General features: G+C 45.9%; 1 protein-coding gene across 5 annotated transcripts in view; it reads right to left on the bottom strand.

Moving 5' to 3' along the window:
- Window positions 1-21: 21 nt before the first annotated feature.
- plxnb1b (plexin b1b) overlaps window positions 22-19900 on the bottom strand; it is a 74192-nt gene continuing 54313 nt past the window's right edge. For all 5 annotated transcript variants that reach the window (XM_047024985.1, XM_047024987.1, XM_047024986.1 and 2 more), the window contains 30 exons: window positions 19016-19124; window positions 17657-17765; window positions 16089-17066; window positions 15455-15589; window positions 15099-15221; window positions 14793-14886; window positions 14157-14323; window positions 13862-14013; window positions 13199-13304; window positions 12868-13004; window positions 11387-11560; window positions 11038-11242; window positions 10437-10679; window positions 9975-10154; window positions 9449-9597; window positions 9195-9295; window positions 8286-8503; window positions 7878-8056; window positions 7589-7655; window positions 7251-7397; window positions 6949-7114; window positions 6629-6732; window positions 6341-6425; window positions 5991-6157; window positions 4182-4342; window positions 3743-3890; window positions 3549-3613; window positions 3316-3391; window positions 2985-3059; window positions 22-2815 (listed from right to left, as the gene is read on the bottom strand). In XM_047024985.1, coding sequence (XP_046880941.1) covers window positions 2711-2815; window positions 2985-3059; window positions 3316-3391; window positions 3549-3613; window positions 3743-3890; window positions 4182-4342; window positions 5991-6157; window positions 6341-6425; window positions 6629-6732; window positions 6949-7114; window positions 7251-7397; window positions 7589-7655; window positions 7878-8056; window positions 8286-8503; window positions 9195-9295; window positions 9449-9597; window positions 9975-10154; window positions 10437-10679; window positions 11038-11242; window positions 11387-11560; window positions 12868-13004; window positions 13199-13304; window positions 13862-14013; window positions 14157-14323; window positions 14793-14886; window positions 15099-15221; window positions 15455-15589; window positions 16089-17066; window positions 17657-17765; window positions 19016-19124 — 4925 coding nt within the window. In that variant the 3' untranslated portion in view covers window positions 22-2710. The remainder of the gene's footprint in view (window positions 2816-2984; window positions 3060-3315; window positions 3392-3548; window positions 3614-3742; window positions 3891-4181; window positions 4343-5990; window positions 6158-6340; window positions 6426-6628; window positions 6733-6948; window positions 7115-7250; window positions 7398-7588; window positions 7656-7877; window positions 8057-8285; window positions 8504-9194; window positions 9296-9448; window positions 9598-9974; window positions 10155-10436; window positions 10680-11037; window positions 11243-11386; window positions 11561-12867; window positions 13005-13198; window positions 13305-13861; window positions 14014-14156; window positions 14324-14792; window positions 14887-15098; window positions 15222-15454; window positions 15590-16088; window positions 17067-17656; window positions 17766-19015; window positions 19125-19900) is intronic.

Here is a 19900-nt window from a genome sequence, read left to right as displayed (position 1 = left end):
ATTTAAAAAAGCAGATAGAAACAATTTTGAATACTTTATTTCTTCACCATCTGTAAGAAATTGCACATTATCTTATTAAACAGGTTAAGTTGCTACAAGTTACATTATTAAATCACTATGTACAAATAATATTAAGAAACAAAATAAGAAACTTCCTTAAAATTGCTCCTTGCAGAGCCTGCTCTACATAGCAGAACTTTATACACCCTAACAATAATTACAGTTTTCCCTCAAATGACCCCCGTGTCCATCATACTCAGGTTTTATAGTCATCTACATTATAAGCATAGGACAGTACAAATCATCCATTCAGACAAGCCATATTAGTTGCGTGTATGGTAATTAGTGTGATAGCCTATGGCATTACTCTATGACTTGCTTACAATGTGTCATTTATGGGCATGGGTGTATAGATACAGCAGAATAGAACTTAAGGGACCATGTTCAACAAATACATCCCTCACACTCTTGCCAAGGAGTTGTTTGGAGTACAGAAATAAGACAGACAGTTCACTGATATAATTCTTGCTTAGGCCTTACAGTTTTTGGTCACTATTCGTTGGAACACCTCAAGTGCATCCGGTGGTCTAAATTCTCAATTTTGTAAAGTCAGATAAGTAACACACACAACCTCGGATTGAATGGGCAAACATTTATCAGCTTTATAAATATTACCAGAATGTGAGTTGATAAAATTATAAACACTTGTTGAATCTTTGACAAATGGCTGTATATCATATACAACACAAAAAAAGCAGTGTGCTTTATGGATAATTGTAACAACATACCTGTCAAAATGTGTTTTAACATCCCCAGGTCATAGCATCCTTGAGTGTTTTGTATATAAAGAGGCAGTTCAATAAACATAGAAATTGCTTCCATCTAGTGTTCGATAAGAAAACTGCAACACAGATCCAGGCAGTTAAACCATACAAATTAAAACACTACAACAAAGCAAAGTGAGACATGACTCATATTTTTCCTTGATGAAAATGTAAAAGGAATGTGAAAAATATATAATGCAGAAAGGTGTACAGAGCTATGCCATAAATGTCATGGGGCATATACCTCTATGGTTCAATTCTAAAAAGCAATCCCATGCTGAGATTCTAGTGTCTTTCCAGTGATTGTTAGACTAGAAGCGTCAAAATAACAGCATTTAACACCAACAAACACTACTTTCTAAAATACAGCCTCTTGCTTGAGTACCTTTCAGCATTATGCTGAAACTTGAAAACATTCTTGACCACATTGTTGTCTTCCCTAGAGTTTTGTGACATAATTAATAAACACAGGCAAAACTGATGGACTTCATCAATTGGTTACCGCCACAACTATTCCACCCTTCAGCACTGCCCCGAATCAATTGTGAAAAGTTATAAAAAGTCTGAAAAATGTCTGATTGAGAGCTGTGTGCGCACATCGGTCTTTCAACACTCCCAACTCATGCTATGCAAATCCACCATTTAAACGGATATGTGCTAGCAGTACCTGTTGGTCAGGATATGTGTATAAATAAAAATTTGAGCATTTAAATAACATAAAACTATAAAAGAAAAGTATTGTGATGTATTATGGTAAACTGAGGTAAAGCAAGGTGATACAGCATCTAAGCCCCTATGCTTTTCATAGTAAATGTATTTTCTTGTAACATGGCAGAATTTCCTCTGGAAGTTTGGGAACTTCTTTAGACCATCCTTTCCCCCAAAAAGTAAATTGACCCCTGAATTGGCCTTCATGTGTGTTGTCATAGAAAAGGGGATTATAATCAGAGTAACACAGCTAAGAGTACCCTATGATACAAACAATGCCTGAAGTATGTGTATACTTTATATATATCAGTAATGACCATTTTTAAACCAGTACTGTACTAGTAGTGGTTGAGGCTTACAAGCCAAAACAATGTGGGAAATGACATAACATGTACGCACACGTACAAGCTTTGTAGACAAAAAGACAGAGGGACAATTCCAACACAATTGAAAGCAAGAGAGGCATTAGTACCATGTTTGTATTAACATGTATTGATGACGCTTCAACACTCTGCTTCGGAGTGTGATGAGACTTTCACTCCCTCCCTCTTTTTCTGTCCATCTCTCTCTCACTTGACAAAGTTCTGGTAGCTATCAGTAATATGCCACATAACCAATGTTTAGACACTAGCCTTAGAGTTTAGTTTGAACTCTGACACTGAACCCTTTGCACACCTGGGTCAAGAAGAGGTAGATGTCACAGAAGGGCAGACGTCCAGCGGTGGGCAATAAAAAGTGACTAATTAAATCCTTGTCCTCCGTGTGTGTTTATTCCAGCGGTCACGTCCACCGCACAGGAACCTGTGGAGTTTAGAGCTCCATGGTCAACTCTTATGTATTTTTGTGTGTGTTCCATTCACTTCCAAATCCATTGCACTCCAAAGTCAGTCAAGGCTTGCGGAATGATCCTTGGAGTGGTAAAGGGGGGTACTCAGTCCATTGCCACCTCCTTGCACCCCTTCTCCCACAAAAGAGTATATTACTTTGTGTCCATCCGTCTATCCTTCTCTCCATTTATTTGTCCATCAATTCATCCATTCCTCTTCTCCCTGCTCCCTCCTTTCTCCCCATTCGACCCATCCCCTAGAGTGTAAACCTACAGTGTGTGCTCACTGTCTAACTCATTTGGGCCTCACCCCCTCCCCCCTCCTCCGCCGAGCAACTCTGGTGCTCCTCTGTCACAAGTCGGTGACCTTGTTCTCCACAGCGGCGGCAATCTGCTGGAGCCGGTAGCCTAGCTGCATCTTCTGGGCAGTGGTGTCCTCCTCTAATGCTGTGATGATCTGGGATGGAGAGATGGGGAGGGAGGGAGAGAGAGAGAAGAAAGGAAAGAAGCATGAAAGCAAGAACAAAAGATAAGATGGAAGGCAAGGAAAAGATAGAAGAGTAAACTTGTTCTATATCCTGCCAGCAGTGGCAGGGAAAAACACAGATGCAAGTCAGAAGACTCACCTGGTCATAGTACTTGTTGATGTACTTATACAGCTCATGCAGGGCGACAAGGTAATTTAACTCGCCTGAGTAATTCTGGGGGGAAAGAATTGAAGAAAAAAAGATTTGCGCACATATACATACATGTATATTATTTTATACATCTTAAAACCTTCAAATCTACCTCATGCAACAAGTGATTACTAAAGTACTAAAGACCTGAGACACCTCACCTCACAGTTCTCTGACCTTGTATGATCAACATTGTGCCGTTTCTCCTTGGTGATTAATAACGTTTGTTTCTGTCTTTCCATACATTATTATCTGTGTAAGGCCAGAGTGCTCCACCTACCCTGGACAGTTCTGCTAGGGCAGAGTTCATCTCCTGGTCGCTGGCTGATATCGTTTGCCTGATGTCAGCGTAGTACCTACAGAATGTGAACACACGTGCACACACATCAGTCAGCCAGATGGTTTTATGTTTCAAATAAAATTTGAAAATGTAGTCCTTTATTCTATTGCTGACTCACAAGATGGTTGGAATTGAATGCAAAATGGAAATAACAGATTAACAGACTCAGTCACCTTTCCACCATCTGCTTATAGCGGGGAATGTCTCTGGCATACAGCAGTTTGTTGATGGGAGAGTCCTAAAGGTGTTAAATGAGTGAGGAAGCAGAGGTCAAGAAAGTTAAAAACAATGTGAGCAGAAAAAAGCAAGGAAGAACAATTTTTTTTTATTAGACAAAAAAGTAAAACCCCCCCCTCCACTTCCTCACCCTCCCCAGCTTGTGCTCAGCAAGGGTGCAGGAGTCCATGAAGGTCTGGGAGATGACTGAGAGCACAGCGTCAACGTGGTCAGACGCCTGGACGTCGAAGATGAACTGGGGGTTTTTCACTATGTTGATCCAGAACCTCAGAGGAAGACTGGAGAGATAGAAAGGAAAAGAGGGGGGGGGGGGATAGAGAGAGGAAGAGAGAGAGGGAGAGAGGAGAAAGGAGAGGGAGAAAGGAAGAGAATTACAAAATGAACGAGAGGGAGAGGGGTATAAAGAAGAAGGGATAGAGATTCTCGTATGATTGGAGGGATGGAGAGAAAGTGAGTGAGGGATAGAGAGAGACAAAAAAGAAACTGTGAGATAACAGTAAAACAGATATGAGAGGAATAAGGCAAGAACTTGTATATGTATGAGAACATTTTTGAGTGTGTGCGCACACCTGTTGGTCTTCCAGATGTGGATGGTCTCGGGGTCGGATATGCCGTGGTGGCCTGCCTGGTCGTCCAGCAGGTCGAAAAAGTACTTGACCGCCAGGGGTACGGGCCGACTGGTGCTCAGGATCACTGTGAACAGGTCGTCCACAAACTTCTGGAGAGTTCCCTGGAGAGAGAAAGAGAGACAAGTATGGAAAGGGAGTGAGAGAGACGGGGAGGGAGAGGAAGAGGGAGGGGGTGAAAGAGCAGGAGGGGGAGAGACAGAAGGAAAGAATAAAGAAAAGTGTGAAGTTGGGTATTGTGGTGCAACCTTTAATAACTACAGCTGTCTGAAGTAGATTCAAGGTTGTAAGGTATCTATCATGGGACTGAGTGTGTATGTACATGTGACATGCATGTACATACACACATGACATATTGTCCCTACCCTTAAGGAGATCAGGCCAAAGGGGTAGTTTCTTTAAGATGGCATGTAGTTTCAAGTTCACCATGTTCAGTTTACAAGCAATACAATTACTGGTCCTGCAGTTTCTCATCAGTCTAACCCAGGTCGTATAACTCTTTGGGCCTCATTTACTAACATTGCGACCGCAGCTTAATCTGCGTCTTTGCCCAACGGTGTATTTCCTCATTTTGCGTGGTACTTATCAAACGAGATCCTCGTCGGGCAATCAGCGCCTTACTCCGCCCTTTAGTGTTAATCAGCGCACCGTTAAAAGACGGGAGAAATTGCCTGCATGTTACTGCCACCATGGGTGATTCGAGGAAAAGAAAAAGAGGGTTGTGCGAACAGTAGATAGAAATATTGGTTCACGAAGTTACTGCCAACAATAACATGTTACAAGGATACACACCTCTCCTCCCATCTCTTTGCGGCACACACCCACTTTCCCTTATACCCCCCCAGCAGCGGTAATCTGCCTTTTTACTCATGTGCGCTGCCTTTGTAAATACGGTTTTATGTCTTTACCCACTATTTTACGCCTGAAATGGGCGCAATCCTGTTAGTAAATGAGGCCCTTAGTGTCTAAATGAATTAATCTTAAACATATACAAGCATTGTTTCAAATCTGGTGGAAATTTTGAGCACAACAGCAAAAAACAGCTAGGCTCAGTTTACCTATGATACATGATTTATAAAAAATGGATGGAATAACAACGTTTTTAATACCAGCAGTGCTTAAGACGGTTAAATCTATAGAAAACGTTCAGCAGTCCTCTTAGTTCCTTTCCAAACATTTGGACTACTCATAATTACCAACTAACAGGTGTCGGCAATAAATGGATGTGGCCTACCCATCCATATGGACATAACAATTTGACAATTAAGACAAACTGTAGGGTTTGTAGCTGGAAGTTTGTGCACTGAAGTTATGTTGCATTGATTAATGTGGGCCCAAATCAATCAAAACACTAATCACAAATTAACAATAAGATACATTTATAGTAAGAATCCTATTAAAGATAGCATTGTTCCAAGCATTATCAACAATATTCTGTATGTAAATAAATACAATATTCAACCTAAAAACCTTATAAAGCATCTATGAATATATATTCGTTGTCTGTGTGGTGTTTGTTTGTTTGGTGTGTGTGTGCGTGGCGTGTGTGTATGGTCTGTGTATATGTGTGGTGTGTGTGTATGATGTCTGTGTGTGTGGTGTGTGTGTACGCGTGGTGTGTGTATAGGATGTCTGTGGTGTGTGTGCGTGTGTACGCGTGGTGTGTGTGGTGTGTGTGTAGGATGTCTGTGGTGTGTGTGTGTGTGGTGTGTGTGTGTGTAGGATGTCTGTGTGGTGTGTGTGCTTCCCTACCTTCATGGAGAGCAACCGTGTGAGGTAGATCTCTGGTATGGCCTTGGCCCTCTCCCTCTCCCTCAGGCTGCCCCGGCGGTGCTTGGGCAGCTCGGGCTCCTCGCTGGCCTTCACCAGGTGCCACAGCCTCACGCCGCCCTCGTCCGCATCCTCCAGCATGGGCGTCTCTGTGGGGGTGGAGAGATACAGCACCGATGAGGGGGGTGGGGGATTCAGAGGTTGGCGTGTGTGTGTGCGGGGGGGGGGGGGGGGGGGGGGGGGGGGGGGCGTTCCTGCAATTACTATGTCAGTTTGATCCCCATGTATTATTTTGACTTCTGTTATTGTCGTTAGGAGAGAGGGGGATTTACTTTCTCCGGCCACGTAGTCGTGGCTGTCATGGTGGATGTGTTTGGTGTGGCGCGGGACCAACGCAACCGTGGCGCCGTCTGGAACCTGGGGAACAACAACAGTTCCATACCCTTTAGGAACTCTTTAATCAAAGCTCTGCGAACTGTAGAATAAAACACATCTAAATAATGTAATAAAAGTCAAGTAATAAAGTGCAAAAAAATATACATGTAGGACTCATAAGATAAGAAGATTTCTGTTTTGAATGCAAATCTTTAAGCTATTTTGTAATGGCTTCAAAAACGTACCTTGTAGTGCTGGAGTGTGTTGAGTCGTTTCCAGTTGCCCTGGACAACGGATGTTAGGTCCTCATCCGAAAGGATCAGGTGACCTGCTACTCCAGACCTCCACTCTGAAACGTTACAACACACACACACACACACACACAAAGGGTCAGAAACGACATGTGTGTGTTGAAAGTGCATCTCTATTTACATCCACTGTACATCCACAATATACACACAGAAATACATACGTAGGTGTGTTAGTGAGCTATTGAGTGTGAATTTAAGGACTTGCGAGCCAACACGACAGGTTTGTGCGGGTGTGTGTGCGCGCGAGTCCTCACCCAGGTCCAGAGAGTCTGTGTGGGGCCGGTGGGAGAACGAGGTGCCCTTGTACACTTGCTCCAGCAGCTTCTCCTTCACCTGGGTGATGGTGTCACAGTCCAGCACCTTGGAGGGCAGGGGCTGGGTCTCGTTTACCCCCCCGCCCTGCATCAGCACGTTCAGAGTCTGGATTGTGGGGAAGGGCGATTAGGACCGGAGAGAGATACACAGGACGCGTCGATATAAATTAACCTGTACTCCACATGTAAATCAGTCTTCGATGGTCCGTTTGAGGCGATTGTGTGTTCGTGCGTGTCCTCACCAGGGTGCGGTACTCCACGTCCTCTCGGAGCAGGCGGTTGTCGTTGAGGGTGTACTTGGCTTTCCCCGTCACTGCGTCAACAGGACCCTTGTCCACCTGGTGCTTGATGGCCCTGAACAGCATATACAAAGACTCCCCTGCAGAGTCCTGGGTGAGGAGACAGAAAAACAACGCTAGAAGCTAGCATAGCGGCGTCAAGGTCACTGAAATATAAATAAATGTCAGTTGTCCCTGCGACCAGGCTAGCTGTGGCTGAGGCTAGCATATTTGTAGTGAACTTTTTGTACGTGTATCAAGATGAGCGGCTGTGTCTGAATGAGTTTTTCAAAAACACACACCCTGAGGAAGGCATAGAGACAGATGGACATCCAGTTGGTCAGCAACTTCTCCACAACCGTCTCTGTTCTGTGAGGACAAAACAAAAACAAAAATGTAAGCAACCCCAGCAACGGCATGCACTGAACCATACGTTTTGTACAAATGCTATTTAAAACATACTTTTTGACCTAGACTCATCTCTCTCGGTCATTCTATCTTTTGTTGGTCTCTCAGTCAAACAGGCATAGACATCACACCACACCACAGACGCCCCCCCCCCCCCCCCCATCCTTTTCCTGTCGGTCGTACCTGCGCAGCATCAGCTTGGGGTTCTTGGCCACGTACTGCTCCACCAGGTCGTTGAGCAGCGTCTTTAGGATATCAGTGAAGTACTCTAGTTTGCCGTGCAGCGCCACCGTGAGGAGGGAGGCCACGTAGGCACGGTCCCGCGGGGAGAAAGTCCTCTGGCTCTCCAAGGTGTGGATAAACTGACAGAGGGGACAAGGAGGAGGGCCGGAGAGGACAGATGGTTAGCTTCGGTGGTTGGCCAAAATGCCGTTGTTCTTGGTGGATGAACCAGTGTGTGTGTGTGCGTGTACCACACCACCACTACCATTGCCATGTTCTCTTTACTTTCTTTCTGTATGTCTGGTTTGGAACAACAGAGGGTCTCTGGACTAGATGGAACCTGCCTGAGTTCCCGCCCCGTCCCCCTACCTTGGTGAGGAACAGCTTGCTGTTGAGCAGGTTAGACAGCTGCAGCAGGCCCTGCTCCACCGTTTGCCTGCGACACTCCTGCACATCCAGCCCTCGCCGCAGCGGGGACTCCCGGTGGCCCGGGAAGAAGATGCGCTCGGCGTACGCCTTGTAGTCCAGGAAGGGGATGCCCGAGCCCACCAGGTCACTGGACATGTCCATCATCTCTGTCATCAGATCTGAGGGGCGGGGTCAGAGGCATGGTCTTAAAATAATGTTTTTTTTTTGTTTTGTTTTTTATGGTGTGGACCACATGTGTAGCTTTATAGTTTAGGAAAACCAATGTGTAGACAACTAAATAATCTATCCTCTCGTCTCTAGAATAGGAATGCTAATAATAATAATTTTGAAGTACAAATCTGACACTTTTATCCAAAGCGATGTACAGTGGAGGATTTGAACCTGGGACCTCTTAATCTGCAGTTGAATGCTCTCCCACTGAGCTGTTCCAATACCCGAATGTTGAAGTTGAAACAAAATGCTAGTGGCTGTATCAGGAACATTGAAAACAGTGACTGTTTACATTGGAAGGCGAGTTTCTAAAATTAGACTCGGAAGCAGGCTGGAACCTGGGAGACATCCAGTACTTTATGTAATGAGATCATTTTGTGAACTCTGTCCGAAAACAAAACGAATCCGTCCGCATGAGACGGATAAATAAACACCAAGGGGCTTCTCAAGCCTCTACTTTTCTACTTCCTCAACATTTCCATCCCTGTTTTTCTTACCTTCTTCTTCATCGTATTTGATTCCCTTGCCTATTCCTTAAGGATATTTTTTTTCCTTTTCATATTTTCACCCCCCCTCACTCTCCTTCCAACCCCCTCCATTTAGGTCCCTAGGGTCAAGTCCTCCACGATATGCCCTTACCAGTGAACTCCTTCTTGCAACGGTCTCTCACACTGGTCTCTAAGTTCTCAAGCTGGATCTGCACCTTCTTATAGTCCCTCAGGGCCTGCTTACTCTTCCTCCTGAGAGATAGAAAGAGAGAGAGAGAGAGAGAGAGAGAGAGAGGAGAAGAAAGAGTATGGAAAAAAAGGTTAATAGAATGTTATCTTTCAGTATAGAAATGCCTGAGACACATGTACAGATATATATTATCAACACACAGAAAAAACCTTCACCTGTATATGAGCACGATGATGAGGACAATGAGGGCGACTATAGAGGCCCCTACCCCCACCCCCACCTGGGCCTCAAGGGGGAACATAGCAAGACTGAGGGTGTCATACTGAACCCTCCCCAGTGAGAAGTTCAGGTTCCCCATCTGGACCTGCGACACACACACACGCATACACATGGGTCAAGCTTGTGGATAAAACATCTCTGGTTACAGGTTATGATGAAAATAATCAACTCTGTTCAAAGAGCAAGATAGCTACTTTAACAATATAGCCTACAGCAATCTGCTTTCGAGTAACCCCTTAAAGGCAGGGTAGGCAATGTTGTTGAGAAGCACTCATGCCGAAAGTAACTTCACGTCTTGATAGCAACCAATATATCTAAAGGTTTGACAGTAACAGTCTACCCTTAAGAGTTATTGAAACTTGATATAATCATAGTATATGACACGCAATGTTGTTTTTCTGTTCTGTGTATACAGTGTCACCACTGTGGCTCTGTGAGTGTAATGACGTTGAGTTGACTCACTGTGAATTCGGGCAGTGTGTCGCCGCCCTCGCGTTTCCTCCCTGGGCCTCCGGGGGCGGGCTGCAGGGGTGGGGGCTCGCAGTAGAGGTGGTTCCTGGTCAGGGTCTTCACCGCGCACACCCCCTCGCCTACCAGCACCACCACCTCATCCTTAGAGATTGCCAGGTCCAGGTTCTCTCCCTGGGGAGGGGTGGACAAGGAGAAGGAAAGAGCAAAAAAGGAGTGGGGAGAGGGAGAGAAAGAGGGAGAGAAAGAGTGAGAGAGAGAGAAGTAAGAAGAGAAGGCCATGATAAGGGAGAGAGCATACGGGAATGAGGCAGCTTCCATTCCTTATTTCTACCAGCTACAATGCATTTAGCAGACCACTGCAAAAAGTCCCTTTCTCTAACTGAACTCCAAACAGTCCACAAAAAGCTCATCGCCACTTAGCCCCCAGTTCGCGTGAGTTCCCCTAGTACCGACCTCCAGCTGAATAAAGCTGCCAGGGTTGTAGCGGTAGGGCTGGAGAGGGTCGTGCTGGTTGAGGGGGTGCAGGACAGGGTCGGGTTCGTACAGGAAGCCCTGGGGGCTGACGGCACCGAATGGGAAGCGCAGGTTGTCCAGGAGAAAGTCCACAGCCACCTGGGAGCCCCAGACCGAGGCCGCCACGGCTGGGCTGCGACACAGGACTAGGGAGGAGGAGTTGACTTCGCAGCGCTCCACGTACTGGAGGGAGGAAGAGGAGGTCAGACAGAGGAGAGGAAGGAAAGTAGGGAAGGACATGGAAAGGAAGGGAAGGAGAGAGAGGAGAGGAGTGAGGGGAAGGAAGATAAAGGAGGGAAGGGGGCAAAGAGGAAGAGAAGAAGGAAAGCGGGGCCAAGGCAGGGACAGAGAGAGGGGAAAGGATGAGAGAGGGAGTAAAGGGGGAGAGAAAGAGAGAGGAAGGAGAGAGGACAAAGAAAAATACAAAAGATAAATCTTTTGGATGATTCTTTTCTGTACAGGTGAAGTATAAATTTAGGGGGCATTGACATTTTTGCAATTCTCTGCTCCCGACTACCCAAAAGCATAGAACCACACCAACCTGCTTGAGTAAGCAGGCAGGATCCCCAGGGCAGTCAACCTCAGGCACCATCCTACGAAGCCTGCCCCCCACCTTCTCCTGCTTCCCTCCTCCACTCCTCCTCCTCCTCCTCGTCAGGGACTGGTAGGGAGAGACGGTCACCACCATCCTGGGATCCTGGACCACGTCCAGATTGTGGCCCGACACGAAGATCAAACGACCGCCACTGAACACACACAATCTTTTTTCAGTACCTTTGAAAAGCGTACTATGCAGTTTGAAGACCACAAAACCATCCAAGAATTTTGTGTATCAGACTTAAGTTGCGAAATGGACAAAAGCTATTGCCGACACACACACACACACTCACCCAAGGAAGCTCTTTGCCGGAGCGGCATTGGTGATGTTGGGGTCAGGGGTGTAGCGGTAGGGCATGTCGTGGAGGTGACGGGGACTGTTGCTGTAGTGAAGCGTCACACGATGCTCGCTTGTCCTGTTGCTGCTGCCTGTAACACACACCACACTGGACTCCTGCACTGAGGATCTGGCAGAGAGGCGGTAGGAGAGGGAGAACCAAGACACAACCAAGAGACAGAGAGATACTGAGTATCGTTTTGATCATATTTTGTTCTAAGAATAGAGGTTCTCGCACTCATGCCGTCCATTTCAACCCATAAGATTTCTCAAATATTCATCAACAGGATATGGCTGTATGTTAGATGTGCATTTGTTCATTTACAAGAGACTTAAATCCAAAGGAACATATCAAACTTGCATATAGTGAAGTGGAGCAGACAATCAAGCACTAGAATGTTCTAACAGTAGTCCGCTGGTTAATAGACCAATTTTTTTTTGTAAACATTCGGAATGCGCGCGCAATGTGGTGGCAGAAAACCGGGAAAGGATAGCATTTATAATGGCAAAAGGACCACACGGATAATACAAATAGTTAGATTTAAAAAGACCAAAAAGGTCAAGGAGGACAGCCTTTAAGAGAGACAGCGATTCCCAATTGATCTGTCACATCAGAATTTAGATTTGGGTCACGAAAGTCTTGAAATTTAAGTGAGAATGTCGCCCGGCAGACCGCATTGTCTTAGGCGGCAGCCAGTCTCTTGTTTTGGTTGCGTCATGTCAAAAAGTTCATGATTTTACAGTTCGGTCAATTCTACATCAAAAGTTTTACACCCAAAAAAGTCAAGCAGGGCATCATTCAAGAGATATGGGAATTCTGTTTTTTAGCCAGCTGGTTCGATTATTTTTGTGATTTGTGTAAAACTGGCAATCTGAGTGAGACTGCGTCCCACAGCGTTATACTACTGTTTTGACGTTAACCTCAGAGTCAGACTCGGGTCGCTCACTGGCACAATGTTGTATTTCACTCCATTCTACACGAAAAACATCAGGGAGGACTGCCTTTTGTAGATACAAGCCTGCTGAAGAAAGCCAGAATCTCGGATTTCTTTAACCGAGCCTATTGACTGACAAGTGAAACGTAAATGTACTTGTCCTAGTGCCTTATAAAGTTTATGTCAAGCCCTGCAATCCAATGGCCAGAGATATATGATGACCTGATCGACACTCCCAAGTGTTATACCCGGGAGAAGTTCGTCCTTTGCAACCGACATGCGCAGTTGAGCCTGCTTGACAGTCGTGTGGCGTAGGGTGAAAATTGGTCTATACCAGGGGACGATCTGCGCTTTTCGAGACACAGTGCAAACACATCTCGGATCCGTTGCATAATTTCACAGAAGCAGCTGTATCAAACTGACAGAATAAACAGGTATTTCTCCATATGTAGTCATTGGTGTGTTTGATGTGTGTGTTATGTAGTGACATGAGTCCACTCACATGGAACAGGGCACCCCTCCCACAGTGACGGTGAGGTCAGTGGGCCGACCAGTCAGTAGGTTCCTCCCCGTGATGGTCAGGGACGTGCCCCCTGCCTTGGGACCCCTCTGTGGGGTCACTTCCATCAAGAAGGGATCCTGGAGGGTGAGGGGTTAGGAGGAGGGTACTGTTCAGATATTGATGATTGTTATTTTCATCGCCAGTAACGCCATGCCAATGAATACCTTGGGGTTGACTTTCAGACGTATTGATAATTCATTATGAATACATGGTTTTGTGCATTGCTTTGCATGTGAATTCGCTGTACATGTGTGTGTGTGTGCGTGCTTACCTGGTAGCTGAATCTCTGGCTGGAGAGGCCAAATTCTCCCCCATTCACTTCTACAGACACCTGGCCAATCTTCTCTCCTCCACTGGCTTTGGTCCTACACACAATCCTATGGTAGCACACATACAAAGTTATTATTCAATAAGGGTCCTAGTCAAAACACACACAAGGCTGTAAGTCCTGGATGGTTCATGGTTTATGGACGCAAATACCTTCAAATGAAGTCTAACTATCTGCACTTGAAACTCATAGTCATTATTAAGTTTCAAATTCAATGTGCTGGAGGACAGAATCAAATCAATACACTCCACTCACACCCACTGTCCCTTTTACACACACACACACACACACACACACACACACACACACACACACACCAAGATGACGCCAGAGTTTGTGGCCTGCTGTCTGCCGGTACAAGTGCTGTTTGTGTTTTTTTTTGTCATTTGTCACAAAACTTGTTGACTCTGTACTGGTTTATAATCGGCAAACACAATTTAACCAGACACACAACTGTACGTAGGAGTACACACACAGATGAACACCGGACAAATCCAAACATGTTACGCGCTCCCCCCCCACACACACACACACACACCTCCCCCATCCCCCCCAACCCCCCCCCCACGTATCTCCCCACCCATCCCCCCCTCTTCTGGACAGTACCTGGAGGAGATCTCGTAGAGCTGGGGGATGACAGTGCAGGCCACCCCAGCCACAGTGACTGATTCCAGGATGTCGTCGGCCTTCTGCCCCAGGTTAGACCCAGAGATGGTAACCAAAGTTCCCCCCTCCACCAGGCCTGACAGGGGTTCGATCTACACCAGAGCAACAACTGGTTACACTTTATTTTGAGAGACAAACTGCAGTTAATCCAAATATGATGAAGATAATTGGATTCCTTGGATTTAAATTCAGAATGTGTAACAAATTCAAAAAAAGATGATAATGATATACTCACAGAGTGGATGACGGGGGCGGGGCAGGTCTGCTCTATGGGCTCGCTGCAGGAGTCTCCGTACAGGCAGCTAGCCTGGGCCCCCCCGCACCACACACATCCATACACGGCATCCGCAGTGTGGCAGCGGCTACAGTCAGACCTCCCCACCGAGCAGTTGTACAAGGTGACTGCGGTACAAACAGAGAGAGATGGACGACAGAGAGAGAGAGATAAAGAGAGAGAATAGTTGGTGTGTGTGGGAGTGAGAGAAAGAGGACGCGAGAACGAGAGTAGTGAGGGGTGTGGGTCTCTGTGTGTCTGCTACTATGAGAGCAATTACAACAGTGACTTCAGGTGTATCTAATGACAGGGACGAGGAGGTGGGGTAAGCACGGAGGTGATTGTCATACTTCCTTTGTTTGGCCTTTTTGTGCAACACAAAGCTACCGGCCACCATTACTGCTTACCAGTTTACCAAAATTCCCTCCACACCTCTTGACAGAACAATCTGTCAATATCTGATCCATAAACACAAATTGGTAACTCGAGCCAACGATGTACTTTGACCTTTCTACTGTGTTTAGTGGATTGGCGGATGGGTTCAGTTCATTCGGTGAACAGGTGCACCATGTTTTGCGGTCCAGTTCTAGAATGTACCGTAGAGATCGGGGGCACTGTCCACGTGGAAGGTGTCCCTCCTCTTCACATACACCATGGCGTTGTACTCGTCCACCACAGCTGAGTATGAGTACTGTAGGAGGGGGACATAGCTACGGTCAACGTTTGTTAAGAATCTGCAAATATTCTTCAATGCCAGCACCAAGTTGATTCTAAGTGAACCATTATGTACAAAACTATTATACTGCAAAGCTAGGAAAAAACTTAACGCAGACTGAATGTGTATTTCAGTTAAGAAATGCTTTGTATATGGGAGGATAAGAGCCAGAGGGCAGTGGGACTGACCTGGTGCAACTGACAAGTGATGTCAAACAGGGACGGACTCAGGTCGTCCATCTCCACATAGGCGTCTACCACCACAGTGCGCCCTTCAATGACCAACACACACTCGTAGTCCAAGTCTCTGTCCTGCACACACACACCAATTAATCAATTCAGCACTTGACTATCAATAAAAGGGGAGGGATAACGTGTCTGGGTGACTGCATGCACCTGTGTGCGGGGGTTGAAATTCTAAATGTGTTCCGGTTGTGTGTGTTTGTGTAGATGTATGTGTAACTGTACGTGAACTTAATTTCAGCTGTGTAAGTGTGTCTGTGCAAGTGTGTGTAATGTGTGCCGTGCGCGTTTGCGTTGGGTACCTGGTACAGATGGAGGTTGCGAGCCAGCAGGGTTATCTTCTTCTCTACTTTGACAGGCAGAAGAGCAGATCCCTGGACCTTCTCTACACATGGACAAGCTGACGAGCCCCAGCTCACATAGGAGCCCTCGTCTCCCTACACACACACACACACACACACATGCGCACGTTACTTATGCACGCAAGTCTTCGGCACACTCACACCCACATTCACATTCACACATACTCAAGTCATTTTTTACACAATCGTGCACGTGTATCTGAATTGCACTCCTGCCACATATCCTTGCAAACATTATTATCCATTTTTTTTTTGTTAACATAATGATCTGCTCTGGGTTGAAGTTGGTGCTTTGTGTTAAAATGAACAAACAAAACTAATTAAAATGGTTGTAAACATTGACAAAAAAAACAACTGCTCCAGTTTGGCAGGAGGTAGTCGCTTTTTCGGGTAGATTTCTAGAAAATCAAACGACAACAACAACGACATGAACAAAGTTGGTAACAGCAGGAGGATAAGGGAAAAGATCAGGGATAGTGGTGTCAGTGCTGGGATTCTAGAGAAGAGTCGTCCAGTCAAGAGCTGGGAGCGCAGAGAGAGGCCGCCAAAGCCCCTTTAGCAGCCTGGAACTCACCGGAAGAAATGTGTCGGCCATGTCGTACTGGTAGTCTAGCTCCAAATCAGCGTCCGTGAGACGGGGAAATGCCTGGGAGTTGTGGTCGACCTCCCCGTCGCCCGACAACACGGTGGCAGCAGAAAAGGAGGCTGTGTCGTTTTCCGCTACGGCGACTTCAGAATCCTCATCTGCATCTTCCCCGGGCCAAAAGAGGACTTCTGGGTCAGAGCCCCTGCTTTGGTCCTGGGTGGTTGGCTGGGGGTCTTGTGGAGGTTGAGTAAAGTCCAGGTGGAAGGTAGGCTCCGAGTCAGACGGCTCACCCAGCGGGAAGGGGGACGGAAGGGAGTAGCCGGATGACGAGGCCTGGGTGGTCTCGCTGGGGAGTTCCCCAAGGCTCTGTGCTTGGTCCATTTCTGCTACACTGCTAGGGGGGGAATCGGTGACCACCTCCAACAGTGGTAACTCTGGAGGACCTGCCAGTGGGGTCAATTCGTACAAATCGTCATCATCGGCTGCGAATGTGACATTGGTCAAGTCCGCCTCCGTGGGAACATCCACATTGCCTGGTGTTACCATGAGGCCTTCGGTTTCCATTTCGGTTTGCTCATACGCAAGGAATATCACTGTGGATGTCGTCTCCTCCTTGTTCTTCTCAGTTGTGGTGATCTCAGCTAATGACGTCGTAGCTTCGGTTGGAGGGGGCAGAGTAGTGGGAGCCTTGGTCACTACGGTTGTGGTCGAGGGCGAAGTTGCAGGCACTGGGATGGTGGTTGTGGGTAATGTAGTAGAAAGTGGTGTTGTTGAAGGCTCCTGAGTTGTAGCTACAATCGTAGTGGCTTCCGTTGTAGTTGTACTAGCTATGGTTGTTGTAGCTATGGTGGTTGTGGTTGTCGTGGTTGGGGGTATGGTTGTTGTTGGTGCTACAGTTGTGGTAGGGACAGTTGTTGCTATGGTAACAGTTTTGACTGTGGGAGGGGCCGAGGTGGGGAGTTTAAACTGGTGGGAGAGGGGGCAGAGGGGAGGAAGACATGAGGGTGAGCGAAACAAAACCAAACCATAGAACAAACTGTAACACAACCAAAATGTCAGAAAAAAATGTATACAAAATAAATGATGTGAAACACGTATCCTGATGGAGTCAGTATCGGGTTACCATCGATGACAAACCACAACGCAAAGAAAATGAACATGATTGTTAGTCAAATCTCTGATCTGAATTTGTAGAATGATATGCAGTGAAAACATCAGTATCGTTGACTTCACCAACAGAAATGGGCTCTCACTGAAAAAATTGTCAATCAAAGTAGCCTTCTCTTTCTAGGCCATAATTGCCCTACATAATCACTTCATAGAAAGCAACTCCTTCAGTATTACTACTAAAATCATAAATGTGTGTAGTTGACTGACACTTGTCTCCCAAAGTAATGCATGTGGCCAATAAAGACACAGGATCGCTGGTATTAAGGGTTCCAGGAAAATCCTACTAAACACACTGGGACTGGCTCAACCACGGGTGGGTATGGTAGAGTTTTATACAGGGGCTGCAGTGGCTGTTGCGATCGCTCGCACGGGGTGTTTTGACTTACGTGTTCGTTGTAAATGATGACACCCTCCTCGCAGGTGGGCTTGTGGGTGCAGGTGTGTTGATGAACACACCAGTTACAGCCCCAGCGACTTAACACACAGCCACGGCAACTAGAGGGTGGACGAGCACAGGTGTTTACAGAAATGTTGATTGCAGGAAGAGAGGGCAGAGAGAGAAATACATTGAGTGAGCTATAAGAGTTTGGAACCAGTTAAGCAAAGAGTGGAAGATAATTTTGAATGAAAGGAAATCAAATGGAGGTAGAGAGGGGAGGAAGGGGAGAAAGGGAGAGCATGCCAGAGAATAATCAAATTGCATCCAATCTGCACATCATGGTAAGAAAGGTCCCTTGTCTAATTTCATTTAGCGTTCTATTTTCTAAGTTGGGCTGGGAGCTGGGTCTATACTACAAGCTATGAATTTCACCTTGATATTTTTGCGCGGATGTATACCTAGCCGAACTGCACTGTAGGGGGCGAGAACGAGTCTTTGAACCTGTGTGTATGCCTTCTGTATGAAACTGTACTGTACGAGTTCTTCAAGTCTCAAATACCACCTAAACCCAAAGCATCCCTTAGCTGATGCGGAAGATGCCGGGCCAAGCACTGATGTAGCGCAGGGGAAGAGTCCTCGTCAAACTACTATGTTTGAGTGCAACCAAGGCAAGCCCGTCAGCACAGCTCTATCAGCCAAGCCAACAAACTCCTCGCTCACCTGGCTTGAGAAACCCGTTCTCAAAGACTTACTTTTAGTTATTATTTGGGTAGCACACATATTCTGAATACCTTCGGCGGAATTAAAATGAGCCATTTTAATCTTGATTAATTCCAAGATTACAGTGAGATTAATTTAGATTAAAAAAATTAATCTATGCCCACCACTAGTAAAAACAAAGTGCATGCTCCAAAGACAGATCCGAAAATCTCCAAGAATATAACACGTTTCTGGCCGGCTTTGGGCTTTCCGCCCATGGCTTCTTCATCCCTTCATCAGAACTAGGCAGTCAACCTCTTCTTTTGGTGTATTTAATGTAACCAAGGTAGTATGAACAGAGGGAGGCATGTGATGAATCAGTCAGGTGCCTACAGCCAATACAGCCACCACTTCACTGTTAGTCAATGGAAAGGCTTCAGTTTAGCCTTCCCCTGGAGAGAATCACAGATATTTAGTGGCTGAATGAAGTGTAAGGATGCAGAGTTGAAATAGTGAGAGAGATAGAAGCAAAAGTGAAAGAAGCCGGAAATTGGAGAGAAGAAAAGACTGACATAATTGTTGTTTTTGTGTGAGCGAGAAGGAAAAGTTACTGAGAGGAAGCGAGACAAAAAAAAGTTTAAAATGATGTGTGTGTGTGTGAACTCACGGCATGCTCCCAGACAGCTGCTTGACAGCGGTGCAGTCGTAGAAAGTGAACTTGTTGGCCGTGACAACCACGTCGTTGAAGCGCAGTGACAAGGTGACCGTGACAAAATCTGACAAAAAAAAAGATTTACAACAATAAAGCCCCCTCATTAATATCACGTTTCATGACTTATCCACCACAAGACCAATGAGGTTCTGAAAACATTTTGTTTGATTAACCCTCTTCTTAGTATTGGGGATAGGGTACGGGGGGGTGTTAAGAAAACGGTGTATCTTGGCTGAGTTGGTCTTCGTGCAGAAGAACACCAACGTCTGCTTCAAAACATAGCACAGAGGGAGAGAATGCGAGGGAAAAAGAGTGCTTGCGATTGCCGCCCGGCCGAGCCAGAGTAAAATCCATTTGCAGCACCCTCTGAACGAGCCAGACATAAACAGTTCTCGAGTCCTACCCTGACCCTACCATGTACCCAGCTGAGACACACACAGTTATAAGCGCTCACACATACACACCCCCACCCGCACTCTTATTTACATTTTGTCCACTCTCCCTTTCTCTCACATTAATCATAATGAAACTGATAAACATTAATGTTCCCATGAACGATGATCATCTGACTTACTGTTACATCATGGACAATTAAATAATAACATGAAAACAGCATTTAAGAACCTCCTTGCCATTCTTCCACATTGAAGAAAGCAGGTACACTGGACTAAGAGCTGAAGCTAGTTTTTTGTTGTTGTTTTTTTAAGACCTGCTAGGGTGTTCCACAAGGATCTTTGCTCAGTCCTGAGGTTAAGTTTGTTGCAGAAAATTATGGTTCATTTCCCAGACACCCGATTATCACATCTAATCCTAATCTTTAAAATTATTATCTCAATCTCT

Source organism: Hypomesus transpacificus, chromosome 9 (assembly GCF_021917145.1).
Source record: "Hypomesus transpacificus isolate Combined female chromosome 9, fHypTra1, whole genome shotgun sequence".
NCBI lineage: Eukaryota > Metazoa > Chordata > Actinopteri > Osmeriformes > Osmeridae > Hypomesus > Hypomesus transpacificus.
The sequence above is the reverse complement of the archived record's forward strand: the minus strand, read 5'-3'. Positions and strand labels throughout refer to the sequence as shown.